General features: G+C 40.7%; 1 protein-coding gene across 2 annotated transcripts in view; it reads left to right on the top strand.

Annotated features, from left to right (window-relative positions):
- The window catches only part of TBC1D9B (TBC1 domain family member 9B), a 31,961-nt gene extending 9,407 nt beyond the window's left edge, over positions 1–22,554 (top strand). Inside the window, exons 6-22 of one of the 2 annotated variants that reach the window (XM_082211736.1) lie at positions 305–512; positions 1,153–1,365; positions 4,733–4,894; positions 5,821–5,971; positions 6,461–6,675; positions 7,719–7,836; positions 9,770–10,055; positions 11,450–11,579; positions 12,338–12,436; positions 13,378–13,446; positions 14,323–14,560; positions 15,171–15,236; positions 16,219–16,290; positions 16,614–16,664; positions 18,764–18,817; positions 19,185–19,291; positions 20,085–22,554. In XM_082211736.1, the coding sequence (XP_082067862.1) occupies positions 305–512; positions 1,153–1,365; positions 4,733–4,894; positions 5,821–5,971; positions 6,461–6,675; positions 7,719–7,836; positions 9,770–10,055; positions 11,450–11,579; positions 12,338–12,436; positions 13,378–13,446; positions 14,323–14,560; positions 15,171–15,236; positions 16,219–16,290; positions 16,614–16,664; positions 18,764–18,817; positions 19,185–19,291; positions 20,085–20,777 (2,932 nt within the window). In that variant the 3' untranslated portion in view covers positions 20,778–22,554. The remainder of the gene's footprint in view (positions 1–304; positions 513–1,152; positions 1,366–4,732; positions 4,895–5,820; positions 5,972–6,460; positions 6,676–7,718; positions 7,837–9,769; positions 10,056–11,449; positions 11,580–12,337; positions 12,437–13,377; positions 13,447–14,322; positions 14,561–15,170; positions 15,237–16,218; positions 16,291–16,613; positions 16,665–18,763; positions 18,818–19,184; positions 19,292–20,084) is intronic. The other variant, XM_082211737.1, reaches the window with a different exon arrangement.
- Positions 22,555–23,461: the final 907 nt, after the last annotated feature.

The following is a 23,461-nucleotide window of genomic DNA, read 5'->3' as shown; positions in this document are numbered from 1 at the left end:
TGTATACCACCATCTCATAAAATGTCAGGGTGTTGTACAGCAATGCACTGGTTCTTCTCACCACAAAAGATATTATAGAGCTGGAAAAGGTTAAGAAAAGGGCAACCAAATGATTATGGGGGTGAAAAAGTATTTATCCTCACTAGGAATTTTTGCCTTTCAATACTCAGGCCTAACTTTGTGTTTGATGGAAATAGAATCTTGAGTAAGCTGCATTGAAAAGGGGCATTTCCTGTAATGGTTGGATAGTGGAATGTATTATTTCCCCACTTAGTTTCTCGTGTGTATTATCATTTTTCTTCAGAGATTTGGATGCTCGAGCCAAAAATGAATGGTACCGTGCTTCATTTCGACTTCCTAAGGATGAACGTCTTGATGGGCATACAGATTGTACTTTGTGGACCCCATTCAACAAAATTCACATTCCTGGACAGATGTTTGTTTCCAACAACTATATTTGTTTTGCTAGCAAGGCAGAGGAGGCTTGCCATCTCATAATACCACTCAGGGAGGTGAGACACTGTTTCTTAAGGATGAATTGTCTTAGTATCTCATTTTTACTCAGTTACATTCTTATTCAGTTTTTTCAGAAAATATTTGAAGGTTTGTTTTTGAGTGTTAGTAGATTGGCCTATTGGTTAAATAATTTTCTAGGCTAGTGGCGACAAGATCCAGTTATATTTTTCAGTTGCGGCTATATTTTGAGATGGGAGCTGATAGGAATTCTGTGGCCACTGTTTGAAGAAGCAGTTTTATATACAAAACAGAGAGTCAAACACATCCAAGGGCTCCCTCTCCACTTTTGTCAGAGCAGCTTCCAAACCATTTTTTGGTTTAGCATGAGAACCGTCTGAAATAAAGCAGGTGTTTCAGAAATGTGGAACATAAGTAGAATAGCCTTTCTTTATCACACTTCTTGCAGCATTTCAGTTTTCTGTGTTTCACATACACTGTGGCATCTACCTGTACAGAAAAAAACTCAGTGTCTTCAGGAATATCTTGACAGCATTCACCTCCATATGTATCAATTAATGGAATTGCTAGTAAGATAACTGACATAGTTGTGAATAATCTATTAAAAGTTAAATTTAGAAGTTATGTTAATACAGAGGAGCCTGATACACCCAAATGATCCCCATGTATATTCTCTAGGTCACAATTGTTGAAAAAGCTGACAGTTCCAGTGTATTGCCTAGCCCACTGTCCATCAGTACCAAAAGCAAAATGACCTTCCTTTTTGCTAACCTGAAAGACCGTGATTTCCTGGTGCAGAGAATCTCTGACTTCCTGCAGAAAACTCCGTCCAAGCAATCGTGTAACAATGGAGGAGGACGGAAGAAGAGCTGTGGTGACAATGCACACGAGGTATGAGAACTGAGCATTGAAAAGCCCCTGCTATTATTGCATCATGGTTATGACAAATTTCAAATATGTTTTGACATGTGGTTTCTTCAGATAGCCCCTCTTTCTAAAGCTAGATGCTTGAACCCTGGTGTTTCATTTGCTTACATTGGCCATGTTTAGGTGCATTACTAAACCATAGCCCATAGTTTAGCAAATTAGTTTTTGCATGCAACTTGAGCTCTTCCACTAAACTCCTACCTTTATCGACAGGGAATCAAACCACAAAGTAGATGGTTTAGTGTTACTTCTGAACCAGTACTTGTAGTTTGTTTGGAGAAAACAAACAAACAATGAGTACTGATTTGGACATAAGGCTAAGTCATCTGCTTCATTTCCATTTGGTGGAAAGGGGAAATGGCTTAGAGTTGTGGCCAGTGACCCACAATGGAAAGGACACTGGGTGTTTTTTTTAACTTTATCCAAAAGATTTGGGAAATTATCTACTTATTCAGTCAGATATGACCTATATTCTCAATATTGAGATGAAATAGAGTCTAATTTTTATCCTGTGGGGAGTTCTTGTTAGAGAGAAAGCATTTTCTTAATGATACAAGGTTATTACAAGGTTATTAGTCTAAGGGAAAATGGATGAGGCAGCACTGACTGCCTCAGATGTGAGAATGAGGAAGAAAGTGGTTGGGAACTCTGACTAAGGGAAGCTGAAATCATAGCTTAGTGATAGAGCAGATGTTTGCATGCTGAAGGTTTTCCCAAAGTGCCCTGCCTCACTGTTAGTTTAATATATCCCTCATGTCTTGACGTATAAAGTTTCACTCTTCATGTGACTGTGCCATGTAAGGGCATGTGCAAGTCCAACAGAGGGGGTCAGCAGTAGCATACCCTAGCTGTCCTCCTTTTTCTGTTGAGAGATAGACTTATATCAAAATACTTACCTATCATAGGCAATGAAGATAAGCAGATGCTTAACTACCTTTGACCCCTTTTGCACACAACTAACAGAGATGCCTCTGTTTGGCCATCAGGTAGTTCTGGGGGAAATGGAAGCAGCTTCCCCCAAAGCACAGTGCCTACCAAAGATCATCAAGAGATGCTAGCATTATTAAAGTAAAACAGGGGCTAGTAGGATAGATAGTCTGAGCTGGTATAAAGTGACTTATTGTGTTTGCCCTTAATGATTTTCTTACCTGAGATAATCTCCCTGTAGGGGAGGGAGATGTACAGCATAGCTTGTGTGACATATGTGTTGATTTGGCTGTGAATGCACAAGTTAGGTGGCCAGTTCATCCTGTCCATCCTGGATGTGTCTGGTGGTGTAGGTGTGTATAAATTATTGGTCGTCTGTTCCATTTTGTTTAATGGTTCCACCCTTCCTCATATACTTGGTTCATGAGATGGTATGCTTAATGGTTGCTTCTTAGCTCAGTTCAGTGCTGTTTGCTCAGAGCTACACACTGAGTGAGCTACCTAAGTGCCCTGGATTCTATCCAGCACGTTCTGCTTTTATCAGAGAAAAATGATGCGTCATACCATGCTAGTCTTAAGGGAAAGCAGATTAGGCAGCACTTGACTGCCTCAGATGCTGAGCAAAGGGGAAAGTGGCTGAGAACTCTGGCTAAATTCTCTAGGAGCAATGTCATCAATGATGGTTTTCCACATGGGATAATGGGCTCATAATTCACTGTCATTCCACTTCATAGTAGTGAACCAAATGACAGGGATGAGGGCTCAGTTAATGAACAGTGTTGTGTGATGGCTTCGGTGTCGGGAGGCATAAAGAAAGATGAACTTCAGAAGCAAGTGGGTAGAGGAACACATATGAGGGGTGCAAATCTCTGTATATTGGTGAAAGCTGGCTGAACTTTTTTTTTTAAGCATCCAGGACCAACAGGCTAGAGACAATGTAAAACAAGCTGGTCACTGTTCCCACTGTCACTGATTGGTAGACTTACTCAGTGACATTTCATATTGTTTGAGACGGTGGAACAACACTTTATATTCATAATGCTGATCAATAATTTGGGAATCTCATGGAGTGTTGCTAAGCCTGTTGGTCAGTATCATCAGGCTCCATCTGACTGTTGTTGTTGTAGTGGTAAGCTTATTGGTCATTACCACTCAGTGCTGCTTCACATACTGCCTTTTTGAGGCATATGCATAATAATGTGCTGTATACTGAGACATAAACATTTGCAAACACATCTATATATTTGGGGAAGTGGTTTGTCCATTTGTTCTCTTAACATTTGGTCATTTCTTGAGAAGTCACCAAATTTGGCACCAGGGTTTCCAGGGTGGGGGTGCCATTCATCATTGTTTGTATGCTGGCTGCCACTTTGAATCAACATGTGAACCAAAACGTGACTTGAGCGTGACTTTGTTTTTTGGCATAGGTTTGGCTGCCTTTCAATATATCAACAAAGTTGGCACAAGGGTTCCAAAGGTGGGGCAGCAGACTTCATCGCCATTTGGGCACTGGGTGCCATTTTGAAACAAGATGGAAATGTCACTTTGGTGTGGCTTCATCCATTTTTTGACATAGTTTCACCCGCCTCTTGAGATACGGTCACTAAGCTCAGCAATAGGGTTTTTGGGGTGGGGTTCTATGTTGATGTTTGGGTGCCAAGTGCCATTCTGAATCAAGATGGTGGACCAAAACCTGACTTTTGATTTCACTTCACCTGATATTTGCCGTAACAGATCCAAATTCACAAATTGCACTATCCATTTTAAAATCACAGTATTTTTTGGTTTCGAAAAAATTAGCTGGGCACTTCCCACTAATGATTTAGACAGGGGCCATAGCCACCTAACAGGTAAAGGTAAAGGGACCCCTGACCATTAGGTCCAATCGTGACCGACTCTGGGGTTGCGGCGCTCATCTCGCTTTATTGGCCGAGGGAGCCGGCATACAGCTTCCGGGTCATGTGGCCAGCATGACTAAGCCACTTCTGGCGAACCAGAGCAGCGCACGGAAACTCCATTTACCTTCCCGCCGGAGTGGTACCTATTTATTTACTTGCACTTTGACGTGCTTTCAAACTGCTAGATTGGCATGAGCAGGGACCGAGCAACGGGAGCTCACCCCGTTGCAGGGATTTGATCTGCTGACCTGATCGGCAAGTCCTAGGCTCTGTGGTTTAACCCACAGTGCCACCCTCATCCCTTGTTGTTAGTGACCTTCCTGTACATCATAGATGGCCACCTCAGTGAAGAATTAAAAAAAGATGAATTGAAATGCACTAACAGTGGTCTCTAATGTACCTATATTATAAAGCCTTGGAACACCTTTTAGTCACACTAAATGCCATTTAAATTGCAATGGAAGCCTGTTTGTTCCTTTATAATTTTCAGTTTGTACATTTTAAAGGAAATTTCAGAGCTGTCTCCCAGCAGCCCACTTGCAGCCAGCCCTGTCTCACCTCTCAACAATCAGCTGGCCAATTTTTGCACAGATGAAGTACCAACAGCATCCCAGGGACTGCTTAAACTGTTCGGGAACAACACTGAGGAGCTCATTGGACCAAAAGGGGTAAGTCACCAACTCTTTTATTGTGGGAGGGGGGTGTCAATAGTTCTAAAACTAGTACAATAAAATCCTCTATAAAACCATATGTATTGAGGGGGGGGTCAGTCAGATTTAATTTGCAAAAAAGAATTCAAAAGATGTTCATCTATGTATTAAAGACATGGGTAATATTTTTTAACAATAGCTGTACCTATTTTTTGGATGGCTCAACCTTAAGGCCTTTGGCAATAAATTTGAAAGAAGAAAAACCAGGCACAAAAAAACTAAGGCATGTCCCCCAAGGACGGAAATCTTAAGCAAGGCCCCATTTAGTGACCTTCAGGATTCACATGGTTAGGTTTTTAAATACTTTTTAACTTAAGACCAACATCTTGCATTGGGCCTGGAAGCCAATGGCAAAAGTTGGTTCTTAGTGCTTGTGTTCCATAAAAGTCTGTTGGGGCACTACATTGGGGAGATGATGCATTGCCTTGTATTATAAAAGTAGATATGTGAGAAAGTAATTGGGTTGATCATATTATTTTGTCTTGTGAATGCTAATCCATTCAGGCATGCCTGTACTAATCCTTATGTATCCCAAAATGCTACTCTCTGAACACAGCAATAATATACCATATAACTATGCTAGAGATTGAGTCCCAACTTAATTTTGCTGAGTGTATATTAAAGCAGATAGTCCGTGAGATGTGCTGCCTTGGTGCCTATTCTGTTTTTAAAACAAAACAAAACTGCCCGTTGAGAGGGGAGCTATTTGATATCTTGTTTCATCTTGCACATTTCTATTACAATATCTTTGCCAGTTACTATAAGAGATCGATGTTAATAGATTATTTATAGAGCAAAGTATGCTGTGTAAGAGTGGAAAGAAAATCCCAGGGTTTGGTCATCTGAAGTTTCCAGTATTGTGATCACAGTAATGGTTTCTTTAGGCAAAGGAGACAATGAAAGAGGAGTCATGGAACATTCATTTTTTTGAGTATGGGAGAGGAATGTGTATGTATCGCACAGCCAAGACCCGTGAACTGGTGCTAAAAGGGATTCCAGAGAATCTTCGTGGAGAGCTATGGCTCCTATTTTCAGGTGAGACATTATATGCTCAACAGGTTTCCCTTTTAATGGGAATAGAAGTTTTTCAGTTAATCTTTGTGGGCTACTTCCACTGTTACAATGTAGGGGTTCCCAAAGCTGGAAGTGACCTCACAAATCATCTATAATTCCTTCCAATGGTCCAGGGATGGGGAACAGTTCACCCTCCTGATGTTGCTGGACTGCAGTTCCCACCATTGCTGACCAATGACAATATTGGCTGAAGCTGAAGGGAGCTGGAGTCTGACAGCACCTGCTGTTCCCCATCCCTGCATTTATCCTGACCAGTGGTGGCCCATGTTGAGTTTTCTTCTCTTGAAAGATTAATGGAGAGATCACATTCATGCATTGCAGGATAGCTGACATGAGTTTAAAAATGATATCTAAATACACATATAACAGCATTATGTCATGCATTTAGTCCATGGTCTAGCACATCCACAAGGGATTGAAACTGACTAGTTTTTGTGTGCGTCACTGCAGGAGCCTGGAACGAGATGGCTACTCACCCTGGGTATTATGCAGACATGGTGGAACAGTCACTGGGAAAGTATAGCCTTGCTACAGAGGAAATAGAACGAGACTTACATCGATCAATGCCAGAACACCCTGCCTTCCAGAATGAGCTGGGGATTGCTGCACTTCGAAGAGTACTGACAGCATATGCTTTTCGGAATCCCACAATTGGCTACTGCCAGGTAAGAGAGTGGTAAGGATTAGCTTGCAGTTTGGCACATCACATCCAAGTCCAGTTAAATTTCATATTGGAGCTCCAGCTACCTATTGGTACTAATGCTGCCAGTAGTGTGAGAGACTCCCTGGTCCTGAATGGAGTAACTGTGTCCCTGAAGAACCAGGTGCACATCCTGGGAATCATTTTGGACACAGCTGTCTGAGGAGGCGCAGGTCAATTCTGTGTCCAGGGCAGCTGTCTACCAGCTCCATCTGGTACGCAGGCTGAGACCCTATCTGCCCACAGACTGTCTTGCCAGAGTGGTGCGTGCTGTAGTTATCTCCCACTTGGACCACTGTAATGCGCTCTACGTGGGGCTACCTTTGAAGGAGACCTGGAAGCTACAGCTCATCCAGAATGCGGCAGCTAGACTGGTAACCGGGAGTGGCCCCTGGGACCATATAACCTAAAGGATCTTTATTGGCTCCCGGTGCATTTCCAAGCACAATTCAAAGTTTAAAGCCCTAAACAGACCCTTGAAGAAGCGTCTCCACCCCCATCATTCAGCCCAGACACTGAGATCCAGCACTGAGGGTATTCTGTTGGTTCCCTCACTGTGAGAAGTGAATTTACAGGGAACCAGGCAGAGGGCCTTCTTGATAGTGGCGCCAAGAAGGACCCTCCCTTCAGATGAATAGGAGATTAAGAAGTATATACCTTTTAGAAGCCATCTGAAGGCAGCCCTATATTGGGAAGTTTTTTTTATTTTTGATGCTTTATTATGTTTTATGTAGTCTGTAAGCCACCCAGAGTGGCTGGGGAAACCCTTCCCACTCCACCTGCTAAATGTCATTATTTCTAATAAAAGCACTAATACTAGTTAATTGAAGCAAAGATGTGGTTCTGAGCTGTAAAATCTTTTATTCAAGGTATCTCATTTATCATTTGTGTCTTATGCTCTGACAAACTAAAATATAATAAATGATTGCTGACCTAAATGAGCTTCTCACAAATTCTCACAAGTGTGGATTCTTCTTCTTCTCCTTTTGCACGCCCCCTTCCTCTCAGGCCATGAACATTGTGACATCAGTACTGCTTCTGTACTGTAATGAAGAAGAAGCTTTCTGGCTCCTTGTGGCCCTGTGTGAGAGGATGCTGCCAGATTATTATAACACAAGAGTGGTTGGTGAGTCTTCCAGTTAACCTTAAAAGCTAGAATTTGTTTTTAAAGAGCAATTCATTGGATAGGTAAGTTATTTTTCCTTAGAACAGGAGGTGTGCGTTGGAAGCCTTGGCCTCATAAAACCAGGTTTTGAATATATTCTTACAATTATAGGGTGATATCTGAGCATACAGGAGGGCAGAGAGAAAGAGGAAGCCTGCTCCACTGTTGATGGCTGTTACTAAATATCCATACAGTTGGAAAAAAGCTGAACGAGTCAGTTCAATCACCTGTCATAATACAAGATACCTTGAAAAAGACAAATCACTTGCCTGTCTAGTCTTTGATTAAAAATCTTCAAGGACAGAAGTTCTGGTATCTTCCTAACCACTATGTTTGATTCCTAATTTCTCTTGTGTGGATTTTTTTTTAAAAAAAGTTTAATCTGCTATTGACTTTATGTAATTTTATATCCGCTACATCCGCTATATCCAATTCTTAGCGGATAGAATAAATAAATATACTTCCTTAAAGGTAAAGGTACCCCTGCCCGTATGGGCCAGTCGTGTCCGACTCTAGGGTTGTGCGCCCATCTCACTTAAGAGGCCGGGAGCCAGCGCTGTCTGAAGTCACTTCCGGGTCACGTGGCCAGCGTGACGAAGCTGCTCTGGCGAGCCAGCACCAGCGCAGCACACGGAAACGCAGTTTACCTTCCCGCTATAAAGCGGTACCTATTTATCTACTTGCACTTAAGGTGCTTTCGAACTGCTAGGTGGGCAGGAGCTGGGACCGAAAGATGGGAGCTCACCCCGCCGTGGGGATTCGAACCGTCGACCATGCGATCGGCAAGCCCTAGGCACTGAGGTTTTACCCACAGCGCCACCCGCGTCCCTTAACTCCTTAAATCAATTTACTTCCTTAAATCAATTCAAATATTCTAAAACTGTCTATATATTATCATCTCCTCTCTAGCTCCTCCCCAGTTTCTTTAGCTTTTGCCTGCTTGAGCAAAATGTGCTCTTCCACTGAACTGAGCAATACCATTGCTTCACAAGTCTGAAATTGATATCATCTTCTCACAATAATTCAGAAACTAGAGTTATTAATAATTAAATGCCCAAAATGATTGAGGTTGGCAGGTACTGCCATGGAATATCAGCAGGACTGGTGAAGTATAGAAAATTGATTGAAGGTTTTCTGAAATGTTAAAATACATATTTGACTGAGTGAGACAATATAATAGGTACTGGGCTGCAGTGAGACCTTTACTAAGGCTTTAGAAATTTAAACTAAATATAGATTCCTTATATTTAATTTATATATGGAATTGTTTAATTGTATATGAGCATACTGCTGAGTCTCCCAACAGGTTGTGTTTTGCTCTGAAAGGCATGAAAGGTTCAGTCATTTCAGTAAAGACACATAACATTCATTTTAAATTTAGTATTGTGCTTATTCTTTAAAGAAGCTAATAAGGGATATTTCACACATTAATACTTAACACTCAGTGATTGCTACATGAGGTAATGATGTCCCATGAGTAAAACAGCCATTGTAACCTAAATATTGCAGTCAGAAGGTTGCATCCAGTGGACTTCCACTTGCACAGTGAGACTTCCTCATTCTCTCCTTCCCATTTCAGGCCCCATGCACCCTACAGAACCGTTCTGTTGGGCTTTCAGATTTCATTTCATCACTTCCTCAAGCACAATAATTTTTAGTGGACGGCTGCTCACTCACAATATTCCTTTGCAAGCCAAGTGGTAAATGTACAGGTGGCTTCACCCTAAGGCAAATCAGTTATTCTCTGCACTTTTGTTTTACTCTAGGTTTACCTCAGCCCCTTGTCTGTAATGTTGAGTCTGTGCTACACTTCCAGTTCCATGTTGCAGATAACAAACACTCTCTCTCTCTCTCTCTCTCTCTCTCTCTCTTTCTCTCTCTCTTTCCTGTTCAGGTGCCTTGGTAGACCAGGGCATCTTTGAGGAGCTCACACGGGACTGTCTTCCCCAGCTGTCTGAGAAGATGCAAGACCTAGGAGTCATTTCTAGCATATCGCTTTCTTGGTTCCTCACACTCTTTCTCAGCGTCATGCCTTTTGAAAGTGCTGTGGTCATTGTTGACTGTTTCTTCTACGAAGGCATCAAGGTCATCTTGCAAGTATCTCTGGCCATCCTGGATGCCAACATGGAGAAGCTGCTAAACTGCTGTGATGAAGGCGAGGCCATGACTGTCTTGGGCAGGTAGCCTCATTTTTCTGTTTCACAATGAAATGAATGGTAATGGATATGGTAATAGCTACCATTAATTCTTCCTTCTTATCCCTGGCTAGCTTCTTGCTTTTCACTTGGCAGGGACCAGTTATTACAAGCATAATAATAAAATGCCATTTGCTCAAAGCCAGCCACCATGTTTCAGTGTGTTGTGAGATATGTCCACCATAGGTAGTGAAGCCCAGAAATATTTATTGTAACTGCAATATCCGTTTAGCCAAAAAAGATAATTTGGGGCTAAATTTATAAGTACCGTATTTTTCCGTGTATAAGACGCCCCCATGTATAAGACCCCCCCCCTATTTTGGGGGACTTCAAATTAAGAAAACACCCCTCAGCACTATTTGTGTATAAGATGAGCCCCAATTTTAAACCTAATTTTTTGGTTTAAAAAAGCCTTATACATGGAAAAATATGTTAATTTATGGATAAATTAATAGAACTGTAACTAGGAAATCTGGTTTCCATGAAAGAGGCTAGTGAAATCTCTTTCAGCCAGGAGCATGTGGGCTAGCAGGGGTCAGAAATGAACAATCAAAGTGCTACTTTGATCATCGTAATTAAGTCTTTCAAGAAGGGTTTGCTTCAGATAGCAATTCAGTTCTGCTGGAACCAGCTGTTACCCAGCCTATCCTGTCTTAGAGTAGATTCCAGTAGCAACCAGCCATCTTATGAGACAGGTGCAGGGAACATTTTGGCCCTCCAGAAGCTGCTAAAATACAATTCCCATCAGCCTCAGCAAACATGACAAGCTTGACCAAAGGCCAAGGAAAAAGGGATTTGTAGTTCAGCAACATCTGGAGGGCCAAAGGTTCCTCACACATGTTAAAAGACAAATAGTGAGTCAGTGGGTTTACTTGTACAGGGGTCAGCTGCCTTCCTGCCCTTCCCCTCCTTTGAATGAGTGACCAGCTACTCCCCAGCTAACAGGAGGAGAGGGTTGAGACAGTGAAGACTGCTGCTGAGCAGAAGCCATTTGCAACTACCAGAAGAAAGAGGGGAGGTTGTGAGGACTTCCTGCTTTGATCATTCATATTTTGTTCTAGTTTTTGCATGTTGCCTTGAGTTTTTCTGCTGAAAAAGGAAAACTAGATAGATATGATACATATGACACATACATAAACAAAATACATTTTCCTGTTAATGGCTGTTATTCAACCTTTCACCAATATAGTATGTTCATTTGGTTTCTTGTAGCATAATTGATTTGTACAGAGATTGAATCAGAAGTAATGAGAATTAATCATCAGTGGAATTATGCAGGCTAGGTAGAACTACCTATATAAACTATTCAGAATGTTAACCCTAAATTTGGGTTATGCATTAATCCCAAGTTCTGTCTTTTACTTTTGGTTTTCCTGTAGGTACCTGGACAACGTAGTTAATCGACAAAATGTTTTCCCACGTATTCCCCACCTCCATGCCTTATTGACAAGTGGGGATGATCCACCAGTTGAAATTGATATCTTTGAACTTATAAAAACAGCCTATGAGGTCAAGTGCTGTCTTATTTTTTCACTCCTTTTTATTTAAATACCTTACTAGACCTGTATTCCTTGTTGAATTCCACACCCACACACCCCTTCCCCCCACTTCATGCTGCTTTTAATCTTGGGTTGTTCAGGGTAATTATTTAAAAGATGGGATTACTATTATTTTTATCTTTGTGTTTGTTTTTATATTTTGGAAGCCACTTTGACTCCTTTGAAGGGGGAAAGTGGGATATAAAATTTTGTATTAATCAGTCAAACTTCTTTGTGATACATGCACAATTTCTGGATATGGGCTTGATGTTACTTCTCTCCCTCTGCCCCACCTTTCATATAAACCTTATTAAATCTGAGTCTAGTCTTCCGAAATGTTACATGCATGGTTAATGCAATAGAAGGGAAGCAAAACCGTAGTGTTTTACTTCCCCTGTTTAGAAAGTGACTTGTTGCTGCTTGCTAATGTATCTTTCCCTTCCTCTGCCATCAGTATTTCTATCCATGGCTTTCAAACATTGCTAGAGGCAGCTGTTTGGGACTACAACTCCCATCATCCCTACCTAACAGGACCAGTGGTCAGGAATGATGGGAATTGTAGTCCCAAAACAGCTGGAGGGCCGAGTTTGACCATGCCTGCTTTAGACAGAGATTTGCTTTCTCCGCAGTGAAATCATTGCTTAGGAAATTATCTTCAAATGCTTCATTGAATATGTGGTATTCCCCTGTGGCTCTAAAGATGAATCTTGTTTATTTTTATTACTACAGAAATTCGGCCATTTGAAAGCAGATGACATTGAGCAGATGCGCTTTAAGCAGAGATTGAAAGTGATCCATTCTTTAGAGGACACAGCTAAGAGAAGTGTGGTATGTTGCACCCAGTTTTGTGTTATAGGTGTTGGGTATGTTGATGCTTTTCTAATTTTTACCTTTGTGGATAGGATGAGTTTTTAAAAAAGTAAATCAGGTAATCAAATTATTAGCATGCACTGAAGGACACTTTGCTTAAAGTTATTCTACAGAGAGTTGCTTTGTATCACATTTGAATTAAGGAATTGTGAGTGATGATCTTGGGGGTGCATCTGAGAAATTGCCATATATTTCTCTGAAGACATGAGAGGTTGGCCTGAAAAATTTGTGAGAAAAAATTGGCAGGCTTTAAAAAAACCCCTTCTACTGAGCTCTCCTCTTTTCCTCCACTGAGGGTGTGGCAACAGGAGATACTGACCTTTCTCATCCTCAGAACTCCTGTGCCATAGAATCTCAAGGGAAGAATAGCTTTCACGTCTTCTTGCTTCTGTTTTCCCCCCCTGTTGTTTGTGCCATTGTGGTGTTCATTCCCTCCAGATAGGATCAGATGTCTCCAAGTGAATGTCTCTAATGCCCTTGTAGATGTTTGACAGTGAGTGGATCAAATAGATAAAAGCTGAAAGGATGAAGGAGTTGACACATTTCCTGTTCCCACTTCCAATTACAGTGCACTGAGAGCAGGAAATGCATTTAATGTTTTTGACCACTTTTTTTGCTGTGTTTACCCCCTGAGTTCAAGGGAATAGAGCTACTCTTCTCTAGCTGTTGTTGAGGTTTTTGCATCTTCCTGTCTCAGATCAATAGCTCCCAAATGCAGACTTTAGTATTCTGCTCAAAATCATTACATGTTCCTTCCTTTCTCCGGTCAAGTCCCCAGACTTTGAAAGTCATTTTGTCATGCTTTGTTTGAAGTAACCTTCCTGGTGTGTTTTAATTTAACTTTTCCAAGTTCACAGCAAAAATAATTAAAATATATCTGTTTCTTTGTGTTTCTGTAGGTCCGAGCTATATCTGGTGACATTGGTTTTTCTATGCAAGAATTAGAAGACCTCTATGTAGTATTTAAGGTAGGAACCCTGCATAAAAGCTTATTTAACAACATACAGTATAATCATAAGCATGTTTGCTCAGAAGTAAATTTCACTGGGACTTGCTCCATAATAATCCTCAGTGTATTTTATTTACCAACGTACAGTGTAATCTTGGCATTTTTCTCATATATAACGCCCACTGATTTCAGTGGGATTTATTCCCTACTGAGCATCCTTGCGACTGCAGCATGAGAACCAGAATTATTAGTCACAGTATTATCTGTTAACTTGTACTCTGCTGTTCCAAGCTTAATGAATACATTCAATTTCTTTGGCTGAGCCCACCATAGCCTCTGCCACTGCAGTTGAGAAGTAAGAATCTAATTTCACTTATCTACTTGTTGAACAGATTTAAGTGGAATTCTTCCAACTGATGCAAGCATCCATTGAAAGTTTAAAGGACTATAGTACTGCAGAAGGAAATGCCATTTATTTCCATACCTTTCATTCACATTAACATTTCTACCTGAATCTGCATCTCAAGTTGGTGGTGTTGCTTATTGCAGGGGCAGTCAATGTGGCACTCTCCAAATGTGTTTGGACTCCCACCAGCCCCAGCCAGGATGGCCAATCCTCAGGGACAATAGGAGCTGTAGCTCAGCCACATCTGCTGAGAACCACTACCTCCATCTTACTGTTATGATTAACCTTTAGATGTACCGTAGTATCTTTTCTGCCTGTTGCAGTTGATTAAAAGTTATTTCCAAGCCTGTAAATGTAAAATGGTGTTGGTGTTCAGCTCACAGGTTTCCCCACCATCACCTATGGGTTTGGGTTGGCTTCAAGACTGAAGTTTTGAAAATGTAATTATTGTCTGACCACAATAATTATATTACCACCTTCCCTTCACAGGCAAAACACCTAATGAGCTGTTATTGGGGAAATCACACTGTATCTGCCCAGCGAGACCAGAGCCTGCCCTACTTAGAGCAGTACCGCATTAACATGGAGCAGTTCAAGGAGTTGTTTGCATCTCTTACTCCTTGGTCTTGTGGCCTCCACACACCAGTGCTAGCAGAAAGAATGTTCCGACTGTTGGATGAGAACAAAGATGCACTAATTAACTTCAAGGAGTTTGCAACAGGGATGAGTGAGTGGCTTATATAAAAGAGTCAATGTACTGCTGAAGCATAAATTCTTGCCTCCTCCCCTCTTCTCCTATCTGCTGGTCAATTGTGAGCGAATGATGCAATTGCATATTTGAATGATTTCCTCATGTTTGTGGTTGAAATGTTTTCTCATTATTAGGCCAATTCATTCCCCCACCCTGTGATGTAGGGTGAGAAATATAAATGGTAGTTCTCCTAGTGCCACATTCTACTCCAAATTAGCAGATAAAGCTTCTAATGGCTTGTGTAGGATCTATAGATGTTCGAACCAGTGTGGTTTGGTTGTGAAGCCTGGCCTGAATCTTACATTTGCCATGTATTCACTGTTTGACGTTGACCAAGTCAATAGCTATGAGCTTCAGCTCTCCATCTCTAAATTAGAATAGTGTGACCTACTTCACAAGGCTGCTGGGAGCGGAAACATAAACAAGCTCTGTGACGGCATACAAAAATTTCAGTGTGGGTATGGGAAAGCTTCATTTGCTAAATGTCTGTGTATCGGGCAGATATCAAGCATAATAACCTTTTCAGACTTTTTTGAAGTGTCTCCTAATGCTAAATTTCTTTTCCCTTCCTCCCTATTCCTAATAGGTGGAATGTATCATGGTGATCTGACTGAGAAGCTAAAACTTCTTTACAAACTACACCTACCTCCAGGTGAACCACTTCTTTCTTTCAAATGTACATTGGTGGTACCTGAATGCTGCAAACTGTTAAAGTTGGTAATAGGTTCTTTCAAATACATTATGTCTTGGTAAGCATTCAGTATTCTGTGTTCACTGAGGTTTCATTTTCCTAAGGTGTCAGTCTATACCAATTGGAAATGTAATTCTGGTTTATCATGTATGTAGCTCCTTCAGCTACATTGAGAAATGATTTTAAAATAACTTACAAGAGCTAAAGGTTTTAATTCACTTCACTGGTGTGGTTTAATCAATAAAATTAATATCTGGCCCAAGAGTTTGGGGGTCATGCAGAGTACACCTCTGTATGAGGTCCCTTCTCCCTGTGCTAGTTCAGTGGCTTATCTGAGTAGCCTTTTAAGTTTCAGCCAGTGCTTTGGGAGATTCTCTCTGTGATTCTTGATTGCAGCCCTTCCTGTATGTGTCATCTCTTCTCCTGTCTTTAAGAAACTTGGGTTGGGCTTACTGATGTGAGTAGAGCAGAAAAGGTGGCCTGAATATTATTTAGAAATTGCTATCATGTTAATCTGCCTATTGAAGAACTTGAATACTTGGGTCCATATATAGCACAGGTCAGATTTTAATTTAACGATAAACAATGGTCTGTCGTTGCATACATGAGCTTCTCAAGCATTAAATCACATTTTGCTGTTAAGTTCAAACCTTAGACTGTGATTAATCTTAAGGGAAAAGATTTTTTCATAAAACATGGCTTGAAAATGGCTTGTTAATACAACCACAGTTTTAGGTTCAGACATACAGCTAACTGTAGTTTGTGAAAAATGGATGTAAAAGCTCATTGTGGCCACGCTGGAGTGGAGTGGGGAAGCACACAAGCCCAAGGCTAGCTTAAGCTTTTTATTGTTTGTAAGCTACCTTAAATTCTTCAAATAAAGCCGGGAATAAATAAAATAAATAAAAAGGCCATGGCTTTATACTTTTCTTTCTTTGTACAGCTCTGAGCCCAGAGGAAGCAGAGTCTGCTCTGGAGGCCGCACGTTACTTCACAGAAGATAATGCTACAGAAGGTAACAGGGATTGGTCACATCTTAGCTATTCCTCTAAGCAGGATTGTGTCAATGAAATGCTTTAGCCTCTGCTGTGGACTGTGAAGAGATGTTCTCCTTTTATATGAAGCATTGACTGGCTGCTACTAAGGAAGACTAAAACCACTTATCAGATGGCTTTTTCTGCCCAGGCTGTTGCTCAAATCTTGTTTCCATTTTTGTTTTCCCCACTTGTTTCTGTTGCTCTGTATTTTAACTCTCTCTCGTTCTATCTTGAATTTATTCCCTGACCTCAACCCCCCTTCCTCTTTCCCCCCCCCTCTCTCTCCTCTTTGCTTCTCTAGTATCTCCCTTTGTCTCAGAACTGGATCTCTTCCTGCATTGTGATTCTCAAGGTTAGTCTGCCTGCCCTTGCAAAGGTGGGGCACAATTGATGTACAAAAATATACCTGCCTACTATGTGAGTGAAAGCTCATTTAAAATGGAATTGCTTTAATGCTGCTCTTCAGTGCATGGCAGCAGAGTGGATGCTCTATGGGTGAGTCGTTCGTGTGTCCAAGAAATCAACCAGTTGCCTGTGCTGCACGGTGTTAGACTCCACGTCTGGGGGGTCCTTCTGAGTCAAGCTTTGTCAGTGGTTGTTTAGCCATTCTTAACTTCAAGATTGGATTAATGCAGTGCACTTTGTGTGGAGCTCCCCTTCCAGCTGATCTAGAAGCTGCAATTAGTGCAGAATACTGCAGCATAATTGCTGACAGAGTGAGATCATCTGCTCAAAGATCAGCACTGGCCGTCAACTTGCTACCAGACCAAAATAAAGGTCTTAATTTTATTGGCATACAAAGGCCTTAAGAGCACTGGCAACCCTTTATTTAGAGATCTCCTTGTCCTTTCCTTACATGTTTGACCACTTGGCTGTGGTCTGTGCTAGAGAACTCACCCCCTGTCAACATTAGGCAGGCACCCACATATTGTTTCAGATGCCTTAAAAAAATAGTTTAGGAAGCCTATCCAGACATACGATTTAGTTATGCATACTTGTTTTTAAATTTTGCTGCTTTTATTTGTATATTGATGATTGTTTTATGTATACTGCTTAAGGATTTTTTGATTAATAGTTTATAATTTCAAATAGATAGATAGATAGATAGATAGATAGATAGATAGATAGATGATAGATAGATAGCTATCATAGATTAAGCTACCTAGCTGTCACCATAACAAGCGTACTTTATTTTCTTAATCTATTATCAGTTCCTCTAACTCCATATATACCACATTCACTGCACAGATTTTTGACCTAGAAAAGGCACAATGTCTGATAATTAAGATTCATTCCACAAATGAAGTTGTTTATCTATAGCACTGGTTATCTTTTTCCTGTTTTTTCTAACACTTTAAGCAGTGAGTATTGTCCATGAATCTCATGTTATTGTGTTTTATGTGCAGAAATATTAACTTTATTTGCCCTTAGCAAGTTATCAACTAATTTCATTTAACCTTTAGTTCCAGTGGTTTGAGGAACAGAGAAACAAATTTTTCTTAATTCACACTCACTCCACATATTTTATAACTTTACAATCCAGTAGTCTGTTGTGTCTCACTGTAGTCATTTTTTTCTAAAGTAAAAAACCATGTTGCTGCTAGCTCCAAATAACTGATATATTCTTATGACATTTTATGTCAGATTTCTACCATTGCAGATGAGTTAAACTGAAATATTTTAAAATAAAATATTTTGTTTGTTTGTTTGAGTGTATGTTTTTACCATGAATTGCTCCCCCAGCCCACCCCCCACCACCAGCAGTACAGGATCAAAGGTGTTTGGGTGTGTACATGTAAATTAGAATTCATTGGGAGGTTTTCCCCCAGCTGGTAGACATATTGGTCAATAATTTGAAAGCTTATTCAAATGCCTCAGTCATACTGTTTACCTTATTTAAAATTTTATTTTTAAAACACTAGTTTGACATTTATTCAATTTAATGTATGTTCATCTCCCCTTTTCATTTGTTGTTGCTGTTGTTTTTTTTAAAGTAGGATTGGTTTTTAAACTTGAAAAATTGCTTTGAGGACTGACTTCACAATTTTCTGGCCGATCAGCACTTTGTGCATCTTGGTTCTGTAATAAACATGCTGCTGGTTTCTTCTGAGGTTGATCTATAAGAAAAGGCTGTACATCTATATAAAACACAATGAGTGTCCAATGTCTACACACAACAGAGCCATTGCTCAAATTATGGATGCACCCTTAGCTTTGTTATATATTATTCAGTGTGCTTGGTATCCTGCTAGGATATCTTAGTCAGTAGTGCATGAGACTCTTAATCTCAAGGTTGTGGGTTCGAGCCCCATGTTGGGCCAAAGATTCCTGCAGGGGTTGCACTAGATCACCTTTGTGGTTCCTTCCAACTCTACAGTTCTATGATTTTGCTATCTTTTGTTTCATGTACTTCTCTTAAAGTAGTTACTACTTTATTGTCTGTTTTATTAGAAGCAGCTATGCAGGAAGAGAAAGCACCAAGAGATGGGAACCCCAAAGACCAAGGTAATTTTTATTTGTAATGGCTGACGTATCCCAACATTTCCTTACTGTGACTCATAAATTACCTCTCCCCAGAACCTCAACCTGGTTCGTTTCCTAGTTTTAACATTTCCCTTTAACATAGAATAAAATGCCTTTTTTAGAGCAACAAGTCTTAATAGTCCTCTGAACAGTTTTGTTATGTTTGGTGTGTGTTCCAGGCCTCAGCAGAACTTTTACTTATTGCTGCCAGTTTGAAGCAGCATATTATGGCAGAAAGTTTAAAAATAAATAAAATAAATCTCAAAATCTATGTCAAGGTCACCAAAGTCAATAAAATGCATCTTCATACAGTTTTGCGTTGGTTATTCTGATTTGGTTTTCCTTTCAGAGGAAAAGGGCACCAGTCCCCAAGATTACAGATACCACCTGCGAATTTGGGCCAAGGAAAAAGATTCCAAGAAAGAAACTATCAAAGATCTTCCTAAAATGAGTCAGGTAGGAATTTATTTTAAGATCTGTTATGCTTTTTAAGATGAATTTCTGAAATAGTATTTGCCTAGATTTAAGATACTGAATGAGCCAGAAGGGTTGGTGGTTTTATCATTGTACCATATTTTACCAGGCAATAAAGGAGAGCTCTTCTAAGACTGGCATGGGTGACATCCTCATGAAGGGTTGTGCTCTCTGATTTAGCCAAGCCAGTGATATGTGGCTGATTGCTGGAGGAGGATAAAATGCAAGAAACAGAGAAGAAGACCATGTCTGCTTTGGCCAAGACAGGGAGCTCCTGGTACTCCATCGCCACTCTCTTTTGCTGAGAGAAATGCCTCTGGGTGGTGCAGCTCAGGGACATTCTAGGGAAAGAAAGCGGGTGGGGTGGCTGGGGGCCTGTATTTCATTTTCTGCCTACCTCAGCACCACCCAAGGAGGAATTGTCTGCTACTGTCATTACATATCTTCATGAGCAGACAGGTGGAAATGGGATTTCCCCAACCCTTAGAAATGTGGAGTTTAGCCAAGTTAACTTGGTAACATTTAAAAGACAGCTAATTTTGGTTCTTTGCATTCAGTTTTCATATATGAAACATTAGTGCACATCTCAAGTGGAAATGCATTACATTTTGGAACATTTTCTGTGTTGTCAGCATGATTGTTAGCTTGAGATGATAAAAAAACGTTTATTTGAATTTGTGACTGGTCAGCTTGTTGTTTTGCAGCATTGTCAGTTTGAATATTTTGCACCTAAACTCTAATCAGTTGTTATAATGTGCATCTGTCTCTTTTCAAGGAGCAATTTATAGAGCTCTGCAAGACACTTTACAATATGTTCAGTGAAGACCCCGTGGAGCAAGAGCTGTACCATGCCATTGCCACCGTTGCCAGCCTTCTCCTGCGCATTGGAGAGGTAGGCAAAAAGTTCTCCCACCAGCCTGCTAAGAAAGGTGATGACTTAAAAGCAAACAGCGTTCAGGACCCAGTAAGTGAAGAAGAGTCTCCAACATCTGACCAGAGTCAGAATTCAACTGTGGAGCAGTATTCCCAAGCTACTCCAGAAGAAAAGGCTTCTGGAGACATTCAGGTTGAGAAACAGCAACAGGAAAACCAGATTTTGGTAGATGGAGGTGGTGAGGGTCCAGGATCTCCAATACAGCTGTTTTCAGATGATGAAACTAAAGACGATATGTCCATGTCTTCATACTCCATGGTCAGCACAGGCTCTCTGCAGTGCGAAGATATTGCAGACGATACAGTGCTGGTCGGTTGTGAGGCTGGCAGTTCAGCTGCACGATATGGCAGTACCATTGACACAGACTGGTCCATTTCCTTTGAACAAATCTTGGCCTCCATGCTTACAGAGACAGTACTGGTAAACTACTTTGAGAAGAAAGTTGACGTTGCACAGAAGATCAAGGAACAAAAGAAAGTGGAGAGGCAGTTCAGTGCATCCAGTGATTATGAACTTACCTCAGTATCAGGCTGAACTCAAGAGAGAGGTGTAAATAATAGAGGCAGGAGAACTAGAAAACTGGCAGATAGCTGGATACTTGTTTTTTGTTTTTTACCAACACCTACAACTACCCAACAATTAAAGTCACTTCAGCTGAGTAAGGGACTTATCACAATGACTCTTTGGTATAGATACCTCCCTGGAGGACACCTCGCTTGCTGTGCTTACATTACATTCTCAAAAGCATGAAAGCCATTAGAACCTAATAGCCTCTGTGGCCTAGAATTACTATGGTAAATTATGCATGTGTGCCTCTGCCTATCTTTCTTTAATGAAGCTTGATTTCAGTCACACTATTGCTTTAGGTTCCTTGGTAGTTGCTCACAAGAAATGCAGCCTAGCTTGAATTCCTTCCTCTGTATCTTTGGCTGCCTCCCTGTGACCTTAACGCCATGTATCAAAATGCTGTAGGGACCCCCAGCCTGCCTGAGAGAGCCTTGTTAGGAACCTAGAAGCTACGCAGTAACTAGTCAGAGGTAAAGGATGTTATGCTCTGTTACGCCTGGCATCCTGCCGCTAGAATGTACCAGTGTCTTGGGACAGCTGGTTTCTATCCCAGATGATATACCATCACAGTAGCATGTGGTTTTCAACACTGCCCAAGAAAGATGCATCCTAGTATGTTATAGCCCAGTTTTAACTCTTCAGTGCCATGTAATTTTTTTTGTTTTTTGTTGTTTTAATTTCCCTGAGAGGGGAAAAAGCAGCACTGAGAATTGCAAAAGTTATGGAGACTGGAGAGGGCAAAGTGAATGCAAAAATTCTGAGAATTGCAAGACACTGATAAGAACGGAATTCTTGGTGCTTTGGGGCATTAGAGTGTTTACTTCATAATTTTTGATGGTACAAGGGCTCAGAAATGTGGGGTTTAAAGAAGTTAATAATAACGTGGAAGGTCTAAGCCCCTACACCAGTAAGCTAGTTATCATAAAAGACTTGCATCACTGTACAGGCTGCTTATCTGATCTGTTTCTCACCATGGTGGAAAGTGGATCTATTGCTTTTGTGTGTGTGCTGGGCTCAAGTAATGCAAGTGTGTACACATTTTAGGACTAAGCAGAAAGCAGAGATTAGTCCAGTTTATCTGAACCAACTAACCTACTGGCTACATGCTGGTCCAGAAGTTCCACACCATAGGAATCCTGCTGGTTGTACCCTCCAAACAGTGTCTGTTACCTACTTTATAATGTTGTGTGGTGTTTAGACAACCTTATTTTCCAGCGGCATAAAGTGTGGTTATGAGATCTGTGCTCTGAGAATCAGTTGTAGGCCTGAGGAAAACTGGAGCTCCATTTTGGGATTGATAACTTCCCTATGGGAAGGCATTCACTCTAAAGAAGCACTATTATATTTGTTTATATTTGTATACCTGCTCATCTCATTGCATAATTATTTTACTTAATCATATGAGCACCATTGAAACAGTGTGAATGCTAGTGTGTGGCTGTTGTTGGACCAGTGATGAATATGGAACATACTGGCAGTTCAGAAAGAGCGAGAGTGACCTTGGAATATACAAGGAACACACCACATGGTGCAATACCCAGTGTTACTACAATTTTGTGGCGTACTCTGTATGTATTCACAACCAGTATTTGTTTTAAGACTGTCTTCTTAGCTATGCACCTGGAGAGCTTTTACTAATTCAGTAATTTATTGTAATTTTTTTTAAAAAACAAATACATGTGATTTTACATTGGTTTTTGTCTGATCAATCATGTATTCAATAAATGAACAGAATCACACATAAGACTTCTTTTTCCTTTATTTCAACTTCAGGACCATTTTTTAAAAATGCCTGTTCTCTTCCACAGTTCCTCATTTTTTCATATGCATTACAATGGCCTTTGGGAAAAATACGTGAAATGAATAGCCATGTTATCGGGGGACACAAGCAATTTTGAAGTTTTCTTGTGTGCGTAGAAATAAAACTTGCAAGCCATTGAAGCAGGGCTTTTTTTCAACTGGAACTCAGTTCCGGCACGTCTCAATTGGGTGCCATTGCCATTATAAGAGAATGAGGGAGGTTTTCATGTTGAGTTTTGGCACCTCTTTTTCTAGAAAAATAGCACTGTAAAATGAAGACCTTGAGTATGTTTAATGGCATTGAATCATCTTGACTGTAGGAATTGCTTGTAACTGGCTACTACACAAGCATCCCTTCACTTGATGGCTGCAGCATCAAGTGATGAGTTTATTGCAGAAATGGGCCACTAGACATAACATTTTGATACCGTCTCAAATGCAAATGGTTTCAGCAGAACCAGCTGATACATGCAGCTACCATTCATCAAATGTACAGAAAAGAACAGATGTATGTAAGCCTATAAAGCAGAGATCTTACAAAAATAGTGCCAGCCTCACAAACTGGGATGTAAAGAAATGTCAAATCTTCACTCTGCCCACTAGATGGCATATAAACAAAGTAAAAAGGATGCATGAAATCAGTTGCTCTGATAAACTGGAGGGGAATGGGGAAAACCTGGGACCCTGCTACCTGGGTATAAAGTCTACAGGAAGGATAATTGTCATAAGCCACTCTTAGTCTCCTGACCCACCCCATCTCTCAGCCTCGTCCCTTCCACCCGTAAAATAGGGATAATAATACTCATTTTTGTTCAGTCGATTAGTCGTGTCTGACTCGTCATTACTACTTA

The sequence above is a fragment of the Podarcis vaucheri genome, assembly GCF_965113315.1.
Source record: "Podarcis vaucheri genome assembly, chromosome: 2".
Taxonomy (NCBI): domain Eukaryota; kingdom Metazoa; phylum Chordata; class Lepidosauria; order Squamata; family Lacertidae; genus Podarcis; species Podarcis vaucheri.
Note: the sequence above shows the minus strand (reverse complement) of the source record. Positions and strands in the feature narration are given on the sequence as shown.